The sequence below is a fragment of the Leucoraja erinacea genome, chromosome 8 (assembly GCF_028641065.1).
Source record: "Leucoraja erinacea ecotype New England chromosome 8, Leri_hhj_1, whole genome shotgun sequence".
Classification (NCBI taxonomy): domain Eukaryota; kingdom Metazoa; phylum Chordata; class Chondrichthyes; order Rajiformes; family Rajidae; genus Leucoraja; species Leucoraja erinaceus.
The window spans coordinates 11,711,824-11,734,019 of NC_073384.1; the positions used below are offsets into that span (position 1 = coordinate 11,711,824).

The 22,196-nt window shown below is 40.3% G+C and overlaps 1 protein-coding gene across 3 annotated transcripts in view; it reads right to left on the reverse strand.

Annotated features, from left to right (window-relative positions):
- The window catches only part of xrn2 (5'-3' exoribonuclease 2), a 68,672-nt gene that overhangs the window by 23,002 nt on the left and 23,474 nt on the right, over positions 1-22,196 (reverse strand). For 2 of the 3 annotated variants that reach the window (XM_055638979.1, XM_055638978.1), the window contains exons 15-24: positions 19,080-19,211; positions 12,400-12,512; positions 10,378-10,513; positions 9,438-9,545; positions 8,792-8,881; positions 7,164-7,236; positions 3,337-3,420; positions 2,720-2,814; positions 2,545-2,624; positions 17-73 (exon numbers count right to left, since the gene is read on the reverse strand). In XM_055638979.1, coding sequence (XP_055494954.1) covers positions 17-73; positions 2,545-2,624; positions 2,720-2,814; positions 3,337-3,420; positions 7,164-7,236; positions 8,792-8,881; positions 9,438-9,545; positions 10,378-10,513; positions 12,400-12,512; positions 19,080-19,211 — 968 coding nt within the window. The remainder of the gene's footprint in view (positions 1-16; positions 74-2,544; positions 2,625-2,719; positions 2,815-3,336; positions 3,421-7,163; positions 7,237-8,791; positions 8,882-9,437; positions 9,546-10,377; positions 10,514-12,399; positions 12,513-19,079; positions 19,212-22,196) is intronic. The other variant, XM_055638980.1, reaches the window with a different exon arrangement.

The window sequence follows — 22,196 nt, forward strand, 5'->3', positions numbered from 1 at the left end:
ATACATTTTCACGCACCTGCATGCATTATTCTCAACAATGTCGTTCAATGCTGGAATGGGAGAAGCAACCGGCCTAAGGAGGGAAAAAAAATTGTGCAATCAAATATCAAAGGAGTGTCTTGCAAAGCCATCTAAGCATTTTAAAAGTCATTAATTACCCTGCATTCACATTAAATCAACACACCTCAAGTTACCGATCATTTATATTATGTGTACATGGCAAATCCCTTATCCTACAAATAAACACACACACCCATTTCCTTTCAAATTAGGATTCAGCTCAGTGCACAAAAAATAATTGGGAAACTGGTTGTATCTGTTGACAAGTTTGGACCTCACCCCTTCCAGCCCACAAAGGAACACTTGACTACCTTGAATAATGAAGTGCATTTTCACTATATGAATTACATTCATCTTTCTAGTACTCCTCCTGCATAGGAGATGAGTGTTTTTTTTTTGACAGAAACAAAATATTACACTTATTAAATGAATCCTGCAAATCCAGACACAGCTTTTCTGTCACTCAAATATACAATTAGATCTACATTGAATTGAATAAATGTTATTAGCCAAGTATGTATACATACAAGGAATTTGCCTTGGTGCTTTGCTCGCAAGTAACAACACGATATACAGTATACAATTAAAAATAAAACATTATAATTTAATCATGTGAAGAATTAAATAAAATACCAGAGCAAAAGGAGGCTACAGACTTTTGGCTGTTGAGTAGAGCCACTGCTCGCAGAAAAAAGCTGTTTTTATGTCTGGCTGTGGTGGCTTTGATAGTCCGGAGTCGCCTTCCAGAGGGAAGTGCTTCAGAGTTTGTGGCCAGGGTGAAAGGGTTCAGAGGTGATCTTACCCGCTCACTTCCTGGCCCTTGCAGTGTACAGTTCGTTGATTGGGGGGGGGGGGGGGGGGGGGGGGGGGGGGGTTGCAGCCAACAACATTCTCGGCTGATCGAACGATGCGTTTCAGCCTCCGGATGTCATGCTTGGCGGCTGAGCCAAACCAGGCCATGATGGAGTCGAGGACAGGTTCTTTGATGGCGGTATAAAACTGGACCATTGTTGCCTGTGGCAGAATGTGTTTCTATTGACTACATAGCCCTTTTTGACTATGTAGTCAACGGTGGCCTCCCATTTAAGGTCCCTGGAGATAATGGTTCCAAAGAACTTAAATGACTCCACAGATGTAACTGCGGGTTGTTGATGTTGAGTGGGGGGAGGGGAGAGGAAACTCTCCTAAAGTCTACAATCAATTTCACCTTCTTAAGAGCATTGAGCTCCAGGTTGTTGTGATGGCACCAGGAAGCCAGCTGTGTCACTTCCTGTCTGTAGGCAGATTTCTCCCCATCCTGGGTCAGTCCAATCAGTGTTGTGTCGTCCGCAAACTTGAGAAGCTTGACAGGAGTCTGTGGATGTGCAGTTGTTGGTGTACAGAAAAGCTGACATATGATGTCACAGTGTCTGTATATTCATCGAGGCTTGTGGTTGCTTCCCTGAACACATTCCAATCAGTACAGTCTGTAGGTTTTCAATGCCCTCGCTTGTCCACTTTTTCATTGTTCTGACCACAGGTATAGCAGATTAGTTTCTGCTTAGGTCGAAATAAGGTGAACTAAACAATGACCAGAGAGTGCCAGAGCCACAAGGGGAACAGAGCGATATGCGTTCCTGATTGTAGTATAACAATGATCGAGTGGTCTCTCCCCTCTAGTGGGGCAGGTAACGTGATGTCTGGTTTTTGGAAGCTCCCGGATGATGTTAGCGAGATGCATTTGCGCGTCACCTAAGCAGGCTTGGGGGGAGGGGGGATAAATGCGAGGATAAATGAGGTAAATTCCCTCGGAGAATAAAAGGGTTCGCAATTTATAAAAAAAGATTCCAGATTAGCTGAAGAGAAGTTAGACAGTACCGTGATGTCACAGCACCAGCCCTGGTTAGTATAGAAGCATATTCCACCGGCCTCTTGATTTTACCCGCTTTGCGGTCCATTCTGTGTAGTTGAAAGTCAGTCAGTTGCAGCGCATTGTCCGGGGTCGACTCACACAGTCATGTCTCGGTGAAACACAGGGCAGCAGCTTGTGATATCTGTCCTTGTTTGTTTGGCACAGGAGTTGCAGTTCGTCCACTTTGTTGTTGAGAGAACGTAGTTTTACAAGGAATATACTCGGGAGCAGTGTGCGTAATCCTCGTCACCAGAGTCGGGCTAGTGCTCTGGAGCACTTTCCACGGGTCCTCCTCCGCCTCAAGACCTTGAACACAGCCACGCCGACGAGCATGTCCAAATAATCCAGCGAGTGAGAGAAATCCGGAACAATGTTTGGCGATACTGAATATCTGATGTTAACAAGCACCTCTCTCATGAAAGCGATCTTTGTTGGATTTTCACAGACGACATAAACGAACAAAAACAAACAACAGCAAGGAGCAGTACACTGTGGCAGCCATCGTCGGCGCCACAGGTCACATATGATATTATTGCATAATATGATCACACTATTTACTACATTATAAATATTTTGATAGAATAAGCACTTACTTTCCTGGCTTTATTACATCACTAGCCAATGTTAGAAGACCTTTTATGCCATGGCAAAGTTCAGGAGGCATCTCTACACCCTTTAACGACAAGTTTCATTTTATAAGGGTAGGTAAAAATACATGGAGGAAAATACGCAGCAAGTAGCAATATAAATTAAATGTTTCAAATTTACCTCAGCATCACCATTTTGCAACTCAGCAATAAAGTCAAATACTTTGTGGTGCTTTCCAACAAATATCACATCGCTCCCAAGGCTATTACGTCGAGCTGCAATTAAGATACTCAAAATTTTAGTTCAATACAACTATTTCAAGCATCTTTTCTTCTGAATTCAATTACGCCATCTATCATCAAGGATCCCTACCATCCGGACCAAACCTTCACGGCTAACATTAAGCAGGAGTTACAGAAATTTTCTAATTGTGTTTTTGCACTACTTTTTTGGTTACAGTTTTCTTCCTTTCTCTGTCTTGTAGAATTTGTGTAGTTTATGTATTATTCATGGCTTTGTGTGTTGTCTAAGTAAATATTCCTGTGATGCTGTAACAAGATCTTCACTAACTGTACCTCACCACATTGACACATGAAATGTAAACGCAACTTAAAAATAGTACCGAAAGAAAAATCTTAAACTTAAGTTTATCAAAATAATCTGCATTTATGACGTACAAGAATTAAAAAAAAACCCAACTAATCTTATGTGAAATGATTAAACCAAATCAATTGTCCACCTTTACTATTGTTGACGTTTTGTGTTTTAGATACTAAAAACTGAATGAACATACTTACTTTCATCGGCGGCGAGATCAGGGTAAACTTTTTCTAGAGCTGCTCTAAGCCGCCTTTCATCAACAAATGGTAGAAGTGCAACACCTAAAGAGGCAGACAAGACTCCTATTAGTACATGAAATAACTAGGTAATACACATCGATTGGGCTTGCATAGCAATTGAAAATCTCTTATTACTCATCCAAAGTGGCAATCCAAGCAAGATCCAAAGTGCCTCTTAAATACTCTGGTATTTATCCTACTCTATATTTAATCATTCAGAATACAAATTCCAAATCTCAATAGTGATGTTGCACCATTTTAATATGCTCAGAGAATAGGTATCAGGGATGTATTGTGGTTCTCACAGATACTCCCAACATTATTCCAAAAGTTGCACACAAAAACTCTTTTGTGTAGTTTACTCTATATGTAGCCTGATGCAAATATGGTCAACTTTCAATAGTTTTAAATGATTGAGCTATTTCAATCATGATTGACAACAGCATCACCTGCTTCTCAAAATAACTCTGACCAAGAGACAATGCTGGGCTAAACACAATTCTTCATGCAATCTGGACAAAAATGCACCTTCAAAGGAACCAGTGTAGACATTCCTTCCCCATAACCTAAACAGATGTTAACAAAGAAGCTTTCAAGCCCATCTGAAACCTTTCAAACGCATATTGCTGCATAGGTATTGCAATACTGGAAGACAGCAGAAGACATTAACAGCTATGGGTGACTTGAGTTTGTGGCAAGTAATGTTCTTACACAACATTTAACTGCCAGAGAACTCAATGTTAACTGCGATCAAGAAAATGGAAGAGCTGGCTAATTTGCCTCTGAAAATGACTGCTATGGCCAGAGGAAATAAATGTATGGGAGAAGAGACAAAACTAAAATTTTGACTTACTTTAGAAGCCCTGTAAAAGATGTATATAATTGGACAGATATTATAAAGAGTAGCCAAAACATCCTTCGTAGTCACGAACACCTTAAATATTAGTGCATCAGATTGAGAAGTAGAATAAATGAAATGCATCAATGACAATGCAGGTCTGGAATGTTTTTCCATGCACACATTTGAATTGATGGTATATTGGAAGTAAAATGTTTATCTGTGGTGGACCCTTCCCCTGGATTGAGTGCTGCTTCAATCCTGTCTTCATGAAGGAAGATACAAACAATCTCCCAGATATACTGGAGGACAGAGGATCTAAGGGGGAAGAGGAACTGAAAGAAATTTTCATTAGGCGAGAAATAGTATTGGGTAGGCTAATGGGACAGAAGGATGATAAATCCCCTGAGCCGGATGGTCTGCATCCCAGGGTCCTCAGGGAGGTGGCTTTAGAAATAGTGGACGCATTGGTGATCATTTTCCAATGTTCAATAGATTCAGGATCAGTTCCTGTGGATTGGAGGATAGCTAATGTTATCCCACTTTTCAAGAAAGGAGCGAGAGAGAAAACAGGGAATTACAAACCAGTTAGCCTGATCAGTGGTGGGAAAGATGCTGGAGTCAATTATTAAAGAGGTAATAATGGGGCATTTGGATAGCAGTAAAAGGATCAGTCCAAGTCAGCATGGAGTTATGAAAGGGAATCGTGCTTGACTAATCTTCCGGAATTTTTTGAGGATGTGACAAGTAAAATGGATGAAAGGGAGCCAGTGGATGTAGAGTACCTAGACTTTCAGAAAGCCTTTGATAAGGTCCCACAGGGGAGACTGGTGACTAAAATTAGAGCACATGGTATTGGGGGTAGGGTGTTGACATGGATAGAAAATTGGTTGGCACAGGAAGCAAAAAGGAGTGAACGGGTCCATTTCAGACTGGTAGGCAGTGGCGAGTGGAGTGCCGTAAGGCTCGGCGTTGGGGCCACAACTGTTTACCATATATATTAATGATTTGGAAGAGGGAATTAGGAGCAAAACTAGCAAGTTTGCTGATGACACAAAGCTGGGTGGCAGTGTGAACTGTGAAGAGGATGTTAGGAGGTTGCAGGGTGACCTGGACAGATTGAGTGAGTGGGCAGATGCAGTATAATATAGATAAATGTGAGTTTATCCACTTTAGCGGCAAAAACAAGGGGGCAGATTATTATCTCAATGGGGTTAGGTTAGGTAAGTGGGAGGTGCAGCGAGACCTGGGTGACATTGTACACCTGTCACTGAAAGTTGGTGTGCAGGTACAGCAGGTAGTGAAGAAAGCCGAAGGAAAGTTGGCCTTAATAACAAAAGGATTTCAGTATAGGAGTAAAGAGGTTCTTCTGCAGTTGTGTAGGGCTCTGGTAAGACCACATCTAGAGTATTGTGTTACAGTTTTGGTCTCCTAATTTGAGGAAGGACATCCTTGTGAACCTCGTGCAGCGTAGGTTCACGAGATTGATCCCTGGGACTGTCGTATGAGGAAAGATGGAAAAGACTGGGCTTGTATTCACTGGAGTTTAGAAGGATGAGGGGGATTTTATAGAAACATATACAATTATAAAAGGACCGGACAAGCTAGATGCAGGAAAAATGTTCCCAATGTTGGGCGAGTCCAGAACTAGGGGCCACAGTCTTGGAATAAAGGGGAGTCCATTTAAGACTGAGGTGAGAAAAAACTTTTTCACCCAGTGAGTTGTGAATTTGTGGAATTCCCTGCCACAGAGGGCAGTGGAGGCCAAATCACTGGATGGATTTAAGAGAGAGTTAGATAGAGCTCTAGGGGCTAATGGAATCAAGGGATATGGGGAGAAGGCACGTGTTATTGATTGGGGACGATCAGCCATGATCACAATGAATGGTGGTGCTGGTCGAATAGCCTCCTCCTGCACCTATTTTCTATGTTTCTAAAGAACCTCAGCACCATCTTCAGTAAAGCTGCCTTCCTGATCACTACCACAGCCACCACTGCAATGTACATTAATTCTCTCCACCACTGTGGCTGCAATATGTGCTGTCAGCAAAGTAAATTGTAGTTATTTATCTTGACCATCTCCAAAGTCTATTGCCTCCAATTTCCATTTTGTTTCGAAGGTTAGTTGCCCTTTCCTGCCGAGACATTGATTTAAAAAAAAGATCATTCGCAAAATTCTTTGGAGTTTTAGCCGAACAACAAACCGTTGTTTGTAGCGAGTCTGCAAGGGAGGTTGCTTAACACACAAAAAACAACCAGGGCTATTATGACTGTTTAGATTGACATTCCACTCACTGCTGTTATGACCTTGTATTCATAGCCTCTCATTGTGGTCTTGCCTGCTAGTAATAATATATTTTCTCTGCACCTACCTTTCCATGACCCTGAAGACCTTCATTAATCCTCCTTTTAGGTGCAATCTCCAGTTCTGACACCATTCCAGTAAATCATTTTTGACCTTCTCCAGTGCCTCCATTTTATAATATGGAGATCAAAATTGTTCACATTAAATAATACCTATTTTCCTTATTAACTTTGAAACATGAAAATTCTAGCTCGGTACTCAGGAGTTCAATATTTCTTTCTAAGCTGAATATTAATAGAAAATAAAAAATACAATCTAATTATAACACAAGAAAGAAATAACAGGAATACTACCACCTGACTCATACTTATTCATGTTACTAATGACAGGCAAAATTACCCACTCATTGCTGATCCTTGTTCAGCTCCTGAATCATAATATAGTCAAATTGCTTCCAACACAAGACATCCTTTCTCATATCTACTTCCACTTTTAATTTGTACACAGGGTTTTGCATATCCTACTGCTTGTACATATAAATTCATGAAAAAATACAGTTGTCTTTAATCCTGATTTAAAATTAACAAAAGGAGAAACACATTAGGATATGAGAGAATATTAATGGAAAGTCAAAAATCATACCTTGCCAAGCATATTTCTTTCCATTTAAATCAAGTGCAAAGTCATCAGGATAGAAGTCAATGATTGAAGAGTCCTGTTAAATAAAATTTGCATTTTCAGCTGTATTCTGGGCAATCTCAGTCTATACAAAAACAACCACAGACATTTTCCTCCAAAAAGCTGGATTTGTGGTTTATGTAGGTTATCACAAACAGCTTAAAATCTGTTTGTACAGAATTACAGCATACATTCTTATTAATTTCCATCTATTTCTCAAGTAGTTAACAAAGAAAAGGTTATTTATTTCATCTCCGTTCTCATTAATGTACATTAACTCCAGCTTTATCATTTGTGTAAAAATTAAGTGACTTAAGAAATGGAAATTAAAATCGCATTTTGTATTTTTTTAAAAAAAACAAGTTCCACTAACATTGTGAGATAGGAAATTATCTAAATTATTACATTAAACACACTAGATTTTAAACGTTTGAAGCAGGCATGCCATCTATACAGTAAGATACCAAGTGGTATGGATAGTCGATAGAAATGATGGGAAGATGTTTTATTTTGTACATGATTTGAATTTTCCTAAACATTGAATTCTTTATCAAATCAATTTTAAATCTTTTAATTATTTGTACCTTGGTTAAATGCAGTGACTCATCAAAACCCAATTTCAACATCCGTCTGAGAATACTGACATAATAAATATATTAAGATATGTGTTACCTCAACTCTTCTCACAATATACTAGTTATCCTATTTCTAGATGACTTAAATAATTACATTACCATCCATGGGGATGTAAGTTACTGAACTGATAAACCACAGACCAGGATTGACAATTCAACTCTAGCAGGAATTGGTAAAGGACTCTAGAAGCACCAGACAATAATTTAAATCTCAATGCAGTAAGGGAGTTTAATTCAAGCACAATTTAAAAAACGTAGAATAAAAAGTTTATATTAATAATGGCAACCATGAGAGTACCAAATTGTCAGAAACTTGTCATTGTCATTCAGGCAAGGAAATCTCCAACCTTTCCTGATACGTGACACAGCCTATGTGTGACCCTAAACTTTGAAGCAATGTGTGTGTTCACTGCTCACTGAGATGACCTAGTAAACCAAGGCGGTGTCAACATAAGGTTTATCACTACCAACAGTAGCAGGATTCTTGATTAGTAAGGGTGTCAGGGGTTGTGGGGAGAAGGCAGGAGAATGCGGTTGTGGGGAGAAGTCAGGAGAATGGGGTTGAGAGGGAAAGATAGATCAGCCATGATTGAATGACCGGGTAGACGATGTGTCAAATGCCCTAATTCAGCTAGAACTTATGATTGGCAAAGGACTCCAAAAGCACCAGCCACATCCTGTAAAGTTACAAAAAATAACATAACTGACGGAAAAGAAACATTGGCCATAGAATTGAAAGATTAGTAATTGAATATTGATATTTAGGAAATGATGGTTGAAAGATAAACAAGTTTCAAATACAATATTACAAATAATTGAAATGATAATGGACTGAAACTTTAAAATATTTTCCATCTACACTAAATGAAGTGTTCATTTTATGACAATAACTTGCAGATTATATGTTTTTTACACCAGTCTTCCACAAAGGTCGACATTTTTTTCATAACAACTCACTGGATCTTCCATCAGGACCCGCCAGGTCTTTGGGAGGAAGTTACCACTTGCAGCAGGAAATACTCCCATCAATTGTTCCAGCGGTTTGAACTGCAAACAAAATTTCAAATATGTTCACATTATTCAAAATTAAGCATAAAATATGTACTGTCACCGACAAAAAAAGCAGATGTATGCAAACAAGCAAGCATACATGACCAAAAATGGCTCTATTATCTATTTGGTAAACATGTAAATAGCTTAGTTTGAAAGTTTGTACAGTCAGATTAACAATACAGATTACTTCAAGTTCAGCTGAACACCATTTCAAGTATAGCTGAATATCATCTATCCCATGTAGAGTATTTTCAATAAGTCACGAGGAACAAACTAAGCATCTATTTCTTGCATTCAAATGCTCAAGACCATTTCAGCCTGCTGTGGTAGACCATTAGGCCTGGCTAGGAGTGGGAATCCTGCATTCACAGACAATAAACACTGGAAATTGTACAACCTAAATCTGCCCTATTTGTTTAAAACATCAAGTTACATAATGGATTATCTACATTCCTGTAGTTTTTATTAACTTTTACACAAAGGGGGAAAAGTCACCAAGAGGCAACACGCAGTATGCAGTATGCGTTTGTGTCGAATGTCAATTTCTCACCGGCAGTGTTCCTTTTTCAAACGTGGAAGGCAAATCCTTAATGTCTGTGAAGTCTGAAGCAAATGGCGCATAGTGGAACGGGTAGAACCATTTCCAGGAAGCACACCCCTGCAAATCGAATGTAATTTTATTTTAAATCCCTTTCGTTTAATGATCTTAAAAATTATATGCAATTTACCTTGGAAACAAAAATATTTGTATTTAGATTTTTAATCACAAGGATGGACAGTAAGCTACTCATGTAATAAGCGAGCACGGTATTCCGAAAAACGCCAGAAATCATGGGATTTGTCAAAGGGCGAACGCTATAAATAAAAATCGAACGAAGCGATGAGTATAGTTTGGGTCCGATTTTTTTGTATTTTTTCAGCGGGAGACTGGGGGGCGGGCACCCGGAGGGCAAGGGAGGGGGGAAGACTGGACCGGCTCCCGGCAGCTGCTGCACCCCATCCGCAGCCAGGATAGAACCCGGCATCGCAAGCGCTGCCAAACCACCACTGGACCGTCCCCGGTTACCCCCCCGCTCACACTCGAGGCCCACAGCCAGTGGCAACTCCAGCCCAACCCCACTTCAACTACAGAGGAACCCACTCCCCGATGGGCTGCTACGGCGACAAGTGCCATAGCAGACAAAATGGATGGTTCTTCTGCAAGTTCTAATTTATACCTCCAACAAACAACTAGTAAAAGCTTAATGACAATTAATGCATTTTCATCTGGATTAATAACTATCAGCATGCTTGGAAATGTCTTCTTCGCCTCCACCTGCTATTTGCAAGAGGGTGCTGCACAGCATGCCTTTACTTGGCCTCAAGGATTCTTGATTGTGAATTTCAGTAAAATGGGAAATATTTCAAAATATGCTCACTTAAAAAAGACATTTGGAATCTGCTGTAATATTACTTCAATAGATAGATCAGAAGCAAAAAATCGTACATACCTGATAATAATATTGAAGAACCCAACACAAACCTTCAACATACGATTCTACAACTTTTCTGCGGAATGATTCATCAGTAGCATCAACATCAAACTTTCTTTTATAGTAACGTTGCTTCCAACCATCTTCCCACAACCTGCAAAATAAAATTTAAAAATATTATTATTATCACTAGCAAAAGTGTGATATAACTGAACTGCTTGCTTAGACTCATTGCAAGGCCCTTAAAAGTGAACTACATTGGTGCAACATTGGAATCATATTTAAAAGAGAATAAGTTAAGAATGCTTCTTGAACTTGCATCGGAAACATGAGATCACAACTTTTTCTTGGATTTTTAAACAAATATAATTTAATAAACAAAATTCAAATTCACAAACTGGCTTGGTAGGATATCAAAATGCACTTTAAAAACATAATAAATAAAAGCAAAATGAAGGCAAACTCAAGCCTGTTCCATCATTCATGACTTTAGATGAACTTTTAAATCGCTACTTTCCTGACATTGAGAGTCCAAAAATTCAATCAGCCTCTCTGTGGCACAGAATTGAAGAATTCTATGACATGAATCTGTATGTTGGCAAACCCTCATTGTTTGGCCAATTTGGCCATTATTCCTCCAGCAATACCCACCATGGTAAGTATAGCAGTACTAGTAGGTTTACGCAAAGCCCTGCAACAATTTCTTGTTTGGCTAAAGCATTAAAAGCTGGGCAGATATAAACATGACTGAAAAAAAACACAGCCTTATGAAAAAGCAAGAAGGCAAGATTTTTAATGAACAGAAATCACACTGAATCTTTTGGGTACCCATGCACAGGCATATGAATCCAAGTCATTGAGCACCTAAAGAAAAAGAGCAAGTATAGGCAAAACTAGTCCTGTTCTGAAAGCACTGAACAAAATGGAATTATCTTCAAACCAATATTTTCAACACCCAACAAAAGCACAAAATGCTTGATGCAGTATAAAATCTTGACATTTGAATTGGTCCTACACCACTACCCTAGTAATTCTAACCAAATCACTCATTTTCCTGACAAGCAGAGTTTAGGTGGCCATTTATAAACTATTAACCAAACCAATTCAAGCATTCCCTCAAGAGCCAATTATTGAAGTTTTTGTTAAACACACTGAAATATACAAAGTGATATATGGATACATAATTTTTCGAGCATTGACAATCTAGAAAGCCAGAGACGAAATTCAGCTCGTGGAAGTTAAGAAACAATGTAGACAATGGTTCCTGAATAATTGTCATCCATTTTATTTTGACATTCACACCGGGTTTAAGAGAAGATATAGAAGCTCAAAGCTCACCATTGAAACTGGATAAAAAGCATGACAGCTAGCTGTGAACAACAGAACACCTTCATTGCATGCTCTTATGATCTCATGATCTTATGAAGATACACACTGCTTGGATGCGCAGCGCATAAAGAGTTGACATGTGGCATGAATTACAATTACTACAGATGCCAGAATCCAAATGTAAAGACTTCAGTATAAATTGACATTATTGGCTTGAGAAAATGAGTTTATTCTAAAAACACTCTTATTCCCAAGGGCCAATCTTAGACAAACATTCAACTTTTAAAAGTATTTCTCATGTCACCACCACCAGTACAGATATTACAGTCTTAAGGTAACTTAATACAATGTTAAGCACTGCAAATGAACAGAACTACTTGGTATCCACATATGCTTTCAGTTTATATAATCACATATTCATAAAATGGTGATATGTCTACCTAATTTGTAGTTTGATCTCTGTGGGAGAAAGAACTTTTAATTGAACAACTACTTGCATACTAATTTCACTACACAGAATTAATAGCTCCAACGTCTCAAAGTACTTTGCTCTGCATTCCCATCCTTTCCATATTAATTATTGCTCAACAAATGGAAAAGCAGTGATGGAGAGATTATGGCATTAGCTACTTCAAATTAAGTGGTACTAATTAGTGTCTATTTTGGGAATATATTGAATGGTTAAACAAGGCGACCACAGGATAAACGAACCTGATATTATCTGGTGGTTCATCATCATCGTCCTCATTATCGCCATTCTTCCTCTTCATTCCCAGTGGAACTGGGCTCCCATCCGAATTTGAACTGCTGTTTTGCGATGGAGTCTAGAAAATTAATATGGAACAGATTTTAATAATGGTATTTCAAAAGTGAATATCTGACTCAAACAAATCACAACTTAGCAAATGATTTGTTGCAATGATGCAGGGGTTCTACGTACTGCTCAATAGTGGTGTGGCAACACCTCGACACCTCAGAAGGTCAAAATGAGGACCCGAGACAGCTTTAGCAAATAAGATGAAAAGGACAATCGAAAAGGATGCTATGTATACCATGGGCAAATGGGTACCAAGGGAGAGAAAACGGCCTTTTAAAAATCAATGATGTCATCTACAGTGCCCCCCATAATGTTTGGGACAAAGACCCATCATTTATTTTTTTCTGTGCTCCACAATTTGAGATTTGTAATAGGAAAAATCACACGTGATTAAAGTGCACATTTGTCAGATTTAATAAACGATGTTTTTTATATTTTTTGGTTTCACCATGTAGAAATTACAGCAGTGTTTATACATAGTCCCCACATTTCAGGGCACCATAACGTTTGGAACACAGCAATGTCATGTAAATGAAAGTAGTCACGTTTAGTATTTTGTTGCAGATCCTTTGCATGCAATGACTGCTTGATGTGTGTGATTCATGGACATCACCAGTTGCTGGGTGTCTTCTCAGGTGATGCTCTGCCAGGCCTGTATTGCAGCCATCTTTAGCATGATTGTTTTGGGGGCTAGTCCCTTTCAGTTTTCTCTTCAGCATATAAAAGGTATGCTCAATTGGCTTCAGATCGGGTGATTGACTTGGCCACTCAAGAATTTACCATTTTTTAGCTTTGAAAAACTCCTTTGTTGCTTTTGCAGTATGTTTGGGAGCAATGTCTTGCTGTAGAATGAACCGCCGGCCAATGAGTTTTGAGGCATTCCTTTGAACCCGAGCAGATAGGATGTGTCTATGCACTTCAGAATTCATTATGCTACTACCATCAGCAGTTGTATCATCAATGAAGATAAGTGAGCCAGTACATTCAGCAGCCATAAATGCCCAGGCCATGACACCCCCACCACCGTGTTTCACAGATGAGGTGGTATGCTTTGGATCTTGGGCAGTTCCTTCTCTGGTCCATACTTTGCTCTTGCCATCACTCTGATATAAGTTAATCTTCATCTCATCTGTCCACAAGACCGTTTTCCAGAATTGTGGTTGCTCTTTTAAGTACTTCTTGGCAAACTGTATCCTGGCAATCCTATTTTTGCGGCTAACCAGTGGTTTGCATCTTGCAGTGTAGCCTCTGTATTTCTGTTCATTATGTCTTCTGCAGACAGTGGTCTTTGACAAATCCACACCTGACTACTGAAGAGTGTTTCTGATCTGAGGGACAGGTGTTTGGGGTTTTTTCTTTACTTTAGAGAGAATTCTTCTGTCATCAGCTGGGGAGGTCTTGCTTGGCCTGCCAGTCCCTTTGCAATTAGTAAGCTCACCAATGCTCTCTTTCTTCTTAATGATGTTCCAAACAGTTAATTTTGGTAAGCCTTAGGTTTGGCTAATGTCTCTAACAGTTTTATTTGTGTTTCTCTGTCTCATAATAGCTTCTTTGACTTTCATTGGTACAACTTTGGTCCTCATGTTGATAAATAGCAATAAACGTTTCCAAAGATGCTTGCAATTTGTGTTGTGAGCATTGTTCTGAGAACGGGGAATGTCTCCGAGAAGGACCGATCAAACAGATTAGAAAGTCCGATACGGATAATTTACGAGGAGCTTCCACATGAAGCGGATAGACTAAGAGGATCACCTGGGGAATTAAATGCAATTTTGAAAGACGAACTTTGGCCGTTGGGTGGACTAAAATCTGTAATAGGAATAAACTATATAGAAATGATCGTTAAAAAATATGGGAATAGTGAAGAAGAAAATGAGTTAATTGGGATGTGGAGAACGTTCCTCACTAAAAGAAAAATAAAGAAATTGTTTTGCTGTCCACCCGAAGAATGGCGGCTTGTAAATTGGGAATAGGAGAACACGATAGAACTGATCCTTCTCAGGACATTCCAGAGCAGGGACAGGGAGAACTAGCGAGCCAACAGCAGGAGCAGGAGAGAGTATCATCTTTTGAAAGGGAGACTACTGAGACGGCTCTTAAAGATGAGGTGCCGATGAAACCTAAATCTGTTAAATTCGGTAAGAGTGAAACAGTGCCTGCATATCTTGAAGGGAGAGATATTTATCATATGTCCAGAATTTTTTGGAGTGGAGCTAGAGCCACAGCATTCCTCACAGAACTCTCATGTTCCCAATTCGGAGAAACCATGCACAGCTTGCGAGCAGGGCACACGGGAGGAATCGGCGTTATCTTCGGCTCCTCCCCCTAAATTTAAATCTGAAGTAGAGACATCGGGGAGAGATCCTCTATCTCCGATGATTGCCCCACAAGTGGAGGACAGTTGGGGAAATCAAGGAGCTAGAAGGAAGACTCCATCGACATGGGTGCCGAAATTAATTAGGAACTCCAGTAGCAGGAGGATGAAAGAATTCTTCGTTAAGTACCGCGATAGAACAAATAGTTTTTCAGAGGGTGGGAAAGGAGGAGAATATGGAGGGATTGATCCAGACATGGATAATATCATTATGTCAGAGCAATTCACCAATGAAGGGGATTTAGAACAGACTCCACATAGACAGTGTGCTTGTAAGGAGATGCCCGCATCAGATATAAATGTTCCCCAGAACACAGACAGTCAGACCTCAAGGCAGCCTGGCTATTAAAGGTTCAAATAAACAGCACTATAAATCAGAAAGAACACCACCCCTTCCAAGTAGGAAGCAGATACATAGAATCCAATTCTCGAGAAACCCACACTGAAAGGAAGCAGCAAGACAGGGAAACATAGTAGCTAGTATGAGAAGGGATGGCATCTAAGGGATGGAAATGGCACTAGGGAGAGAAGAAACAAACTTACTGTGCAGGAGTACTATACAATTTCAAGACCGAATCCAAAATTTATAAATAGGTGCAGGAGGAGGCCATTCGAGCCAGCACTGCCATTCATTGTGATCACGGCTGATAACCCAAAATTAAATAAAGAAACAACACCGACGACCCATACGACTTTTGGGACAAGCCCCACTTTAAAGGACTGACTTCAAATAAAAACGGGAGTGGGGAACACAAGATATTATATTAATGTGTTACTGAGTTTGTGCCTGCAGGACAGTATATCAATGAGACACTGTCTGAGAGTGAGGTAAAAGAATGCACAGACCCCTTCAGAAAGGGAAGAAGACAGCAAAAGGTAATGTAGCTCCCCAGAAACAGGTGACCAGCAGGAGGAACTGATAATGTCTTGCCCCTTTAAGAGATTTGGGAAGGCCAGCATACATAGCAAGCTGCTCCTCAGTATCCTTACTCTCTTGTAATTGAATAATGTGGTGCTGGGGGTCTTAATACACAGAGATCGAAAAAAGCCCGAGACCTGATCAAGTATATCCTCAGACGTTGTGAGCAGTGAGGGAAGAACTTACAGGGACGCTGGCAGAGATATTTATATCATTGATCGCCGTGAGTGTGGTGCCAGATGATGGGAGGGTGCTTTCTAAATAAAAAGGCTCTAAAGAATAAGGCCCAGTACGCTAACATTAGTGTGGAAACATTATTTTAGTTCAAGGGCTTGTTTCTGTGCTGTAGACCTCTTGTGACGAATGAATAGCCATTATCATAGTGACAGACAACCATTCTGAAATGCAAGGGACTTGAACTGTGCTCAACCAAACAGGAAATTATGCTGAGGACTTGTATTCCTCTCATTTCAGGCATCCAGGAACACAACAAAAGCCCCCTGAGGTAAATTACTACAGAGGGAGATGGAAAGCAAGTCTACCTCTACTCAGCTCTTTACTTCTACAAAAGAAAATGTCAAATTAATATTAATTGTGTACTGCTAGCCTGCATTATAGAATATCAACTTTGCCTGGCCTATCGAGCCAGCATATAGAACAACATCTATTCAGGTAGAACACCCTAAGCTCTGCAAGTTAAGACGACTTGTAGATTAAGAACAAAGTTGAAGACAACACTGTCCAACATGGCCCGAAACGTTGCCTATCTCCTTCGCTCCATAGACACTGCTGCACCCGCTGAGTTTCTCCAGCATTTTTGTGTACTGTCCATTCTGTTAACAGCAGTTCTCCCCATTTTATGGTCAAGATAGCAATGAAGAACACATGTAGTTGCCGCTATTGATGCCCAATCAGTTTGGTACATTAGATGAATTTAAGGTATGACATCAAGTAAAACAAAGTGGTTCAAAACCTCAATTCTGCTTCTGTGTATAGATTAAATAAAAACCAATATCTGAAGGGCAGCACACAAAGAGTTCATATAAATATCCACATGAATGGATAACAAAGTAATGAAAGTACGCAAGATACACACAAAATGCTGGAGTAACTCAGCAGGTCAGACAGCGTCTCTGGAGAAAAGGAATACGTTTCGGGTCGAGACTCTTCTTCAGTCTGAAGGGTCTCGACCTGAAAAGTCACCTATTCCTTTTCTCCAGAGATGACCCGCTGAGTTGCTCCAGCATTTTGTATCTAGCTGCAGTTTCTTCCGACAACATTACATAGGCTAGATCAGTACTCATCTGGGCTGACCCATTTTAAAAAATCTCTCTCTCGTTTTATTTTGTACACAGTGCACAACAATAATAATAATTTCTGAATGTTTCAACTGTCTTGACAACATCCTACAATGAAACTCAAAAATTACTGTTGCCGGGTTTAAAGACACCTGACATATTTTCTATGTTTCCAAATCTCTAGAGTTTGGAGCAATCCTAAAAGTGTTATTTTTTCCTATAAAAAATGAATTTTCAAATAACCATGTCTCTTTAATTTCCTACAAAAAAACACACTATTGGAGGAACTCAGTGGTCGGACAGCATCTGTGGAGTGAAATCAATAGGCAATATCGTCGGAGGGGGGGGGGGGGGAGGGGGAAGAATTGAAGGGTCCTGACCCAAAATACTGCCTGTCCATTTCCCTCCTGACCTGCTGATTTCCTCCAGCAGTTTATTTCCAACATCTGTAGTCTCTTTTGTCTTCTTTAATCTCTCTCCTTGTGATTATCCTCGTTATCAGTTTGATTTTCTCATACACAGCCCCGATATGCTCATTACCATACGGCAACTAGAATTCAATGCTTCACCAACTGTGGCTATTGTTCTGTCACAATTTGGTAAGACTGGCTCATTCAAGAATGGCTATTCTTTAGTTTTAGAGATACAGTGTGGAAACAGGCCCTTGGGCCCACCAGGGTAGCTCCAACCTGCGATCACCAAGGTTTATCCTACACACTAGGGCTAATTTACAGAAGCCAATTAACCTACACAGCTGCATGCCTTTGGAGTGTGACAGGAAGCCAGAGCATCCAGAGAAAACGATCATGGTCACAGGGAGAACATACAAACTCCACACATCCGAGTCTCTACCCAACCATTTTCAAGAGGGAAGAAAAACAACACAAAATAAAAAATTACAAAAGGAAGTAAATTCTAGCTCCAGAGATTAGAGAAAATATGTTCTTTAGGCTCATTAGTAACTATTTTTTCCAAATGGAAAAGCTATAAAACAACACCAACTCATACCAAGATTGTCAAGATACCCTATCAAACATTTTCTGAAAGGCATAAATTCAATTTTCTCCTCGTCTACCAACCATTGTATCCAGTAAGAATTCCAACAGAATTACAGTGCATTTTCTTCCAAAGCTAAATCCACGCATTCTAGATTTCAAGGCCATTTTCTTCAGTCTCAAATTGTTTCCTTTCCCATGAAAAATGCCTTTTCAGGCAACCATTTGAAAACTGGGAATCATTAGTCAATAAGTTTCACAATGTTTTCCCACTCATGTTCTTGAATTCCTTTCAGAAGGGTCTGTTGCTTTTTACATTTGTTCATTGTCATTTTACCAAAGCTCATTCTTCTTTCCATAAATCCATGAATCTAAAACATGGAAATCTAGTTTTTTACGGCCACTGCTTCGTGTGCATTTGCTTTACATGATCATTTGAGCAGCAAGCAATGAGGAAGCTACTGAATTTTCAATGTAACTGTTGTAGCAACCCATGTCTCTCGAGTGTTTGAGGAAAAAAACATTCAGATCAATTTCAAAACTGCTTGGACAAGCAGGCCGTTTCTCTCACTTTATCATCTGACACAGGAAAACATGGATGTAGCCAAAGAATGGACAGACTTCAGTTAATCCAGATCTCACCCAAGTCAACAATCCCACAAAGCTGAGAGTGTACTTGTTACAAAAACACAAAATATTATTTCTAGACATGGGATGATGTTCTTATTAAATAACAGTGGGCAGAGAACTAACATGACAAATTCGACAAAATAAATACAAGTCTCCACAAAACAATACCCCCAGTTGAGGCCTCAAAATTTGTTCAAGAGCTGCAGCATCTTAGTTAAATAGTTAATAGTGCAGCAAATAGTTAAAATCATTCTTCTGATATAAAGTCTATTACTTTAATAGGTGATAAACTCTATTTGAACATCTGATCATCATACAAAACACTTGCTTTTGTTCCTAATGCCTATCATAATCTCACCCTATTCTGTACTCTCATGTCATAGGCCGTCTGTCTCGGGTTCTGAACGGCCTGAGGTTTACTTCCGCCACTTCGCTGGCCCAAAGGTTGTGGAGCAAGCTGTCCACCTGGAATAAAGGATGGTGCATCGGTCTGATGAAAGAAAAAAAAGCAATAGATAGAGCATTGATTAAAAAAAAGTAAAAAATCTACAACACACCAGCAATCAACACAATTTCAAGATAAGCAGAGTGCAACAGAATCACAAAGCACACCCAAATGACTGCAAAAGGTAGATCAGCAGGTTGAGTTTCCCCAAAGAAAAGAAAATCAAGCAAAAAGCACAACCAGAGGGGCACAGATCAGACCAATATCAACCAACTTTAAGAAGCAATCTTGTCCCAAAACTGTAACAAATCTATAATGGAATGCACATTTTCCCCAGATACAACATGAAAAATAGGCACAGTAATAGGCCATTCAATATGATCATAGCTGATCATACAAATTCAGTACCTCGTTCATGCTTTCTCCCCATATCCCTTGTTTCCGTTAGCCTCAATAGCTATTTCCAACTCTCTCTTGAATAAATCCAGTGAATTAGCCTCCACTGCCCTCTGTGGCAGAGAATTCCAGATTCACAACTCTCTACGTGAATTGTTTTTTTCTTCATCTCAGTCCTAAATGGGCTACCCCTTATTCTTAAACTGTAACCCCTGGTTCTGGGCTCCCCACAACATCGGGAACATTTTTCCTGCATCTAGCCTGTCCAATCCCGTAAGAATCTTATATGTTTCTATATGATCCCTTCTGATCCTTCTATATTCCAGTGAATATAAGCCCATTTGATCCATTCTTTCATATGCAAGTCCCGCCATCCCGGGAATTAACCCAGTGAACCTAGGCTGTTCTCCCACAATAGCAAGAATGCCCTTCCTCAAATTAAGAGACCCAAACTGTACACAATACTCCAGGTGTGGTCTCACCAGCACCCTGTACAACTGCAGTAGGACCCCCTTGCTCCTATACTCAAAGCCTATCGCTATGAATACACGGTTCTCCGCTCGGCGCTAGCTCTCGGCTCGGGTCTCAGGTCTCCGCTCGGCACGGCCGGACGCCGAGCACATCATCGGCCGTGGTTGTGCGCATGTGTGGCCCTGCACATGCACACTGCCACGGCAACTGGTTGGCGTCGGCCACTTTCTCCCTCCCTTTGCATTGTGGGAGTTCTGGCCGCCATTGCTGTCTGGTCGCTGCCTCACCACGACCCCTGCAAAACAACGCAGAATCACTCCCTGGAGCTGGAGTAACTCTTGATTCTTGGTTTCCTGGTCCTCCAAAAATATTCAAAATGGAATTTAAACTGGTGGACCCACCACCACCAAACTCTGAAAAATAACAGCCTATTGCATTTTATCTGTTTATTTATTGTGTATATATATGGTCTATAGTATATAGACACACTGAACTTTTATCTCCTGTTCCGTATTATGTTTACATATTCTGTTGTGCTGCAGCAAGCAAGAATTTAATTGGCCTATCTGGGACTCATGACAATAAAACTCTGTTGACTCTTGACTTGGACTTAAGCAAAAAAAGGGTTCTTGGGGGGGAAAAAAAAGCTACCTTAAATTTAGTTGCATGTGGCTGGTACCTATGGTAAGGTGAAGACTCTTCCATGTTTTAATTGTGCGGGGGAACTACATGGAGCAGCCAGCATCACTGGATAGAAAAAATTGGGTGACGTTTCGGGTAGAAACCCTTCTTTACATTTCCTCTGGTTTTAGTGTTTTCAGGTTAATTTATAGATACAGCATGGAAACAGGCCCTTCCGCCCACTGAGTCCACGCCGAGCACCGATGACCAGTGCTCTAGTTCTATCCCACACATCAGGGATAGTCAAGAGTGTTTTATTCTCTCACGTGCCAGTTAGAACAATGAAATCCTTACTTGCAGCAGCACAACACAATATGTAAACATAGCACTCTGTAAGCAATGTTATAAACGAGAAAACAAAACTCCATACAGACAGCACCCATATTCAGGTTCAATTCCGGGTCTCCGGCAATTTTAGGCAGCAAATTTATGGCCAATGTACTGAACACACAGTCGCTGTAAAGGGGGACATAGCGTCACTTAGAGATTTAAGACAGAAAATGGGTAGTTTCTTTTTTTAAGTAACCAAAGTTATCAACGTATAATTTTTTGTGTGTTGGAAAATAAAATATAGTGGCACAGCTGGTGGACTTGCTGCCTCACACGCCAGAGATCTGTGTTCGATCCTGTTCTCGGGCACTGTGTATTGAATTTGCACATTCTCCCTGCAAGCCTGTGGGTTTCCTCCCACATCCCAAAGACGCATTGGCTTTGTAGGTTAACTTGTCACTGTAAAATTGCCCCTAATGTGCAGGGAGTGGGTGAGGAAAGTGGGATAACAGAACATGTGTGAATGGGTAGACAAAAATGCTGGAGAAACTCAGCAGGTGAGGCAGAATCTATGGAGCGAAGGAAATAGGCGACGTTTTGAATCAAGACCTTTCTTCAGACTGATGTCGAGAGGGGGGGGGGTGCGCGCGGGAGGGAGAAAGCAAGGACTACCTGAAATTGGAGAAGCCAATGTTCATACCACGGGTGTAAATTACCCAAGCAAAATACGAGGTGCTGTTCGTCCAATTTGCGGTGGGCCTCACTCTGGCCATGGAGGAGGCCCAGGACAGAAAGGTCGGATTCGGAATGAGAGGGGGAGTTGAAGTGCTGAGCCACCGGAAGATCAGATTGGTTATTGCGAACTGAGTGGAGGCGTTGTGCGAAGCGATCGCCAAGCCTGTGCTTGGTCTCACCGAGGTTGATCATATGCTGAGTAACCATATTTTTGTTTGGAAGAGGAAAGAGATAATAAAAATTGCATTCATTGCAACGTGTAAAAAGAGATGAGATACTGTACTGTAATTTTGCTGCATATCATTGTGGTATATATCATGTCTTGGTTGGTGAATATGTTTTGTTTGTGACTTTATTTGAAGCAGAAATAATATGTGAATGCTTCATTGACCATAATTCCGACTGGTAACTACGCACTTCGTCCGAGCACATTATCGCACGCGTCATGCAAGCCATCTTAAATGACCACCTAAACTG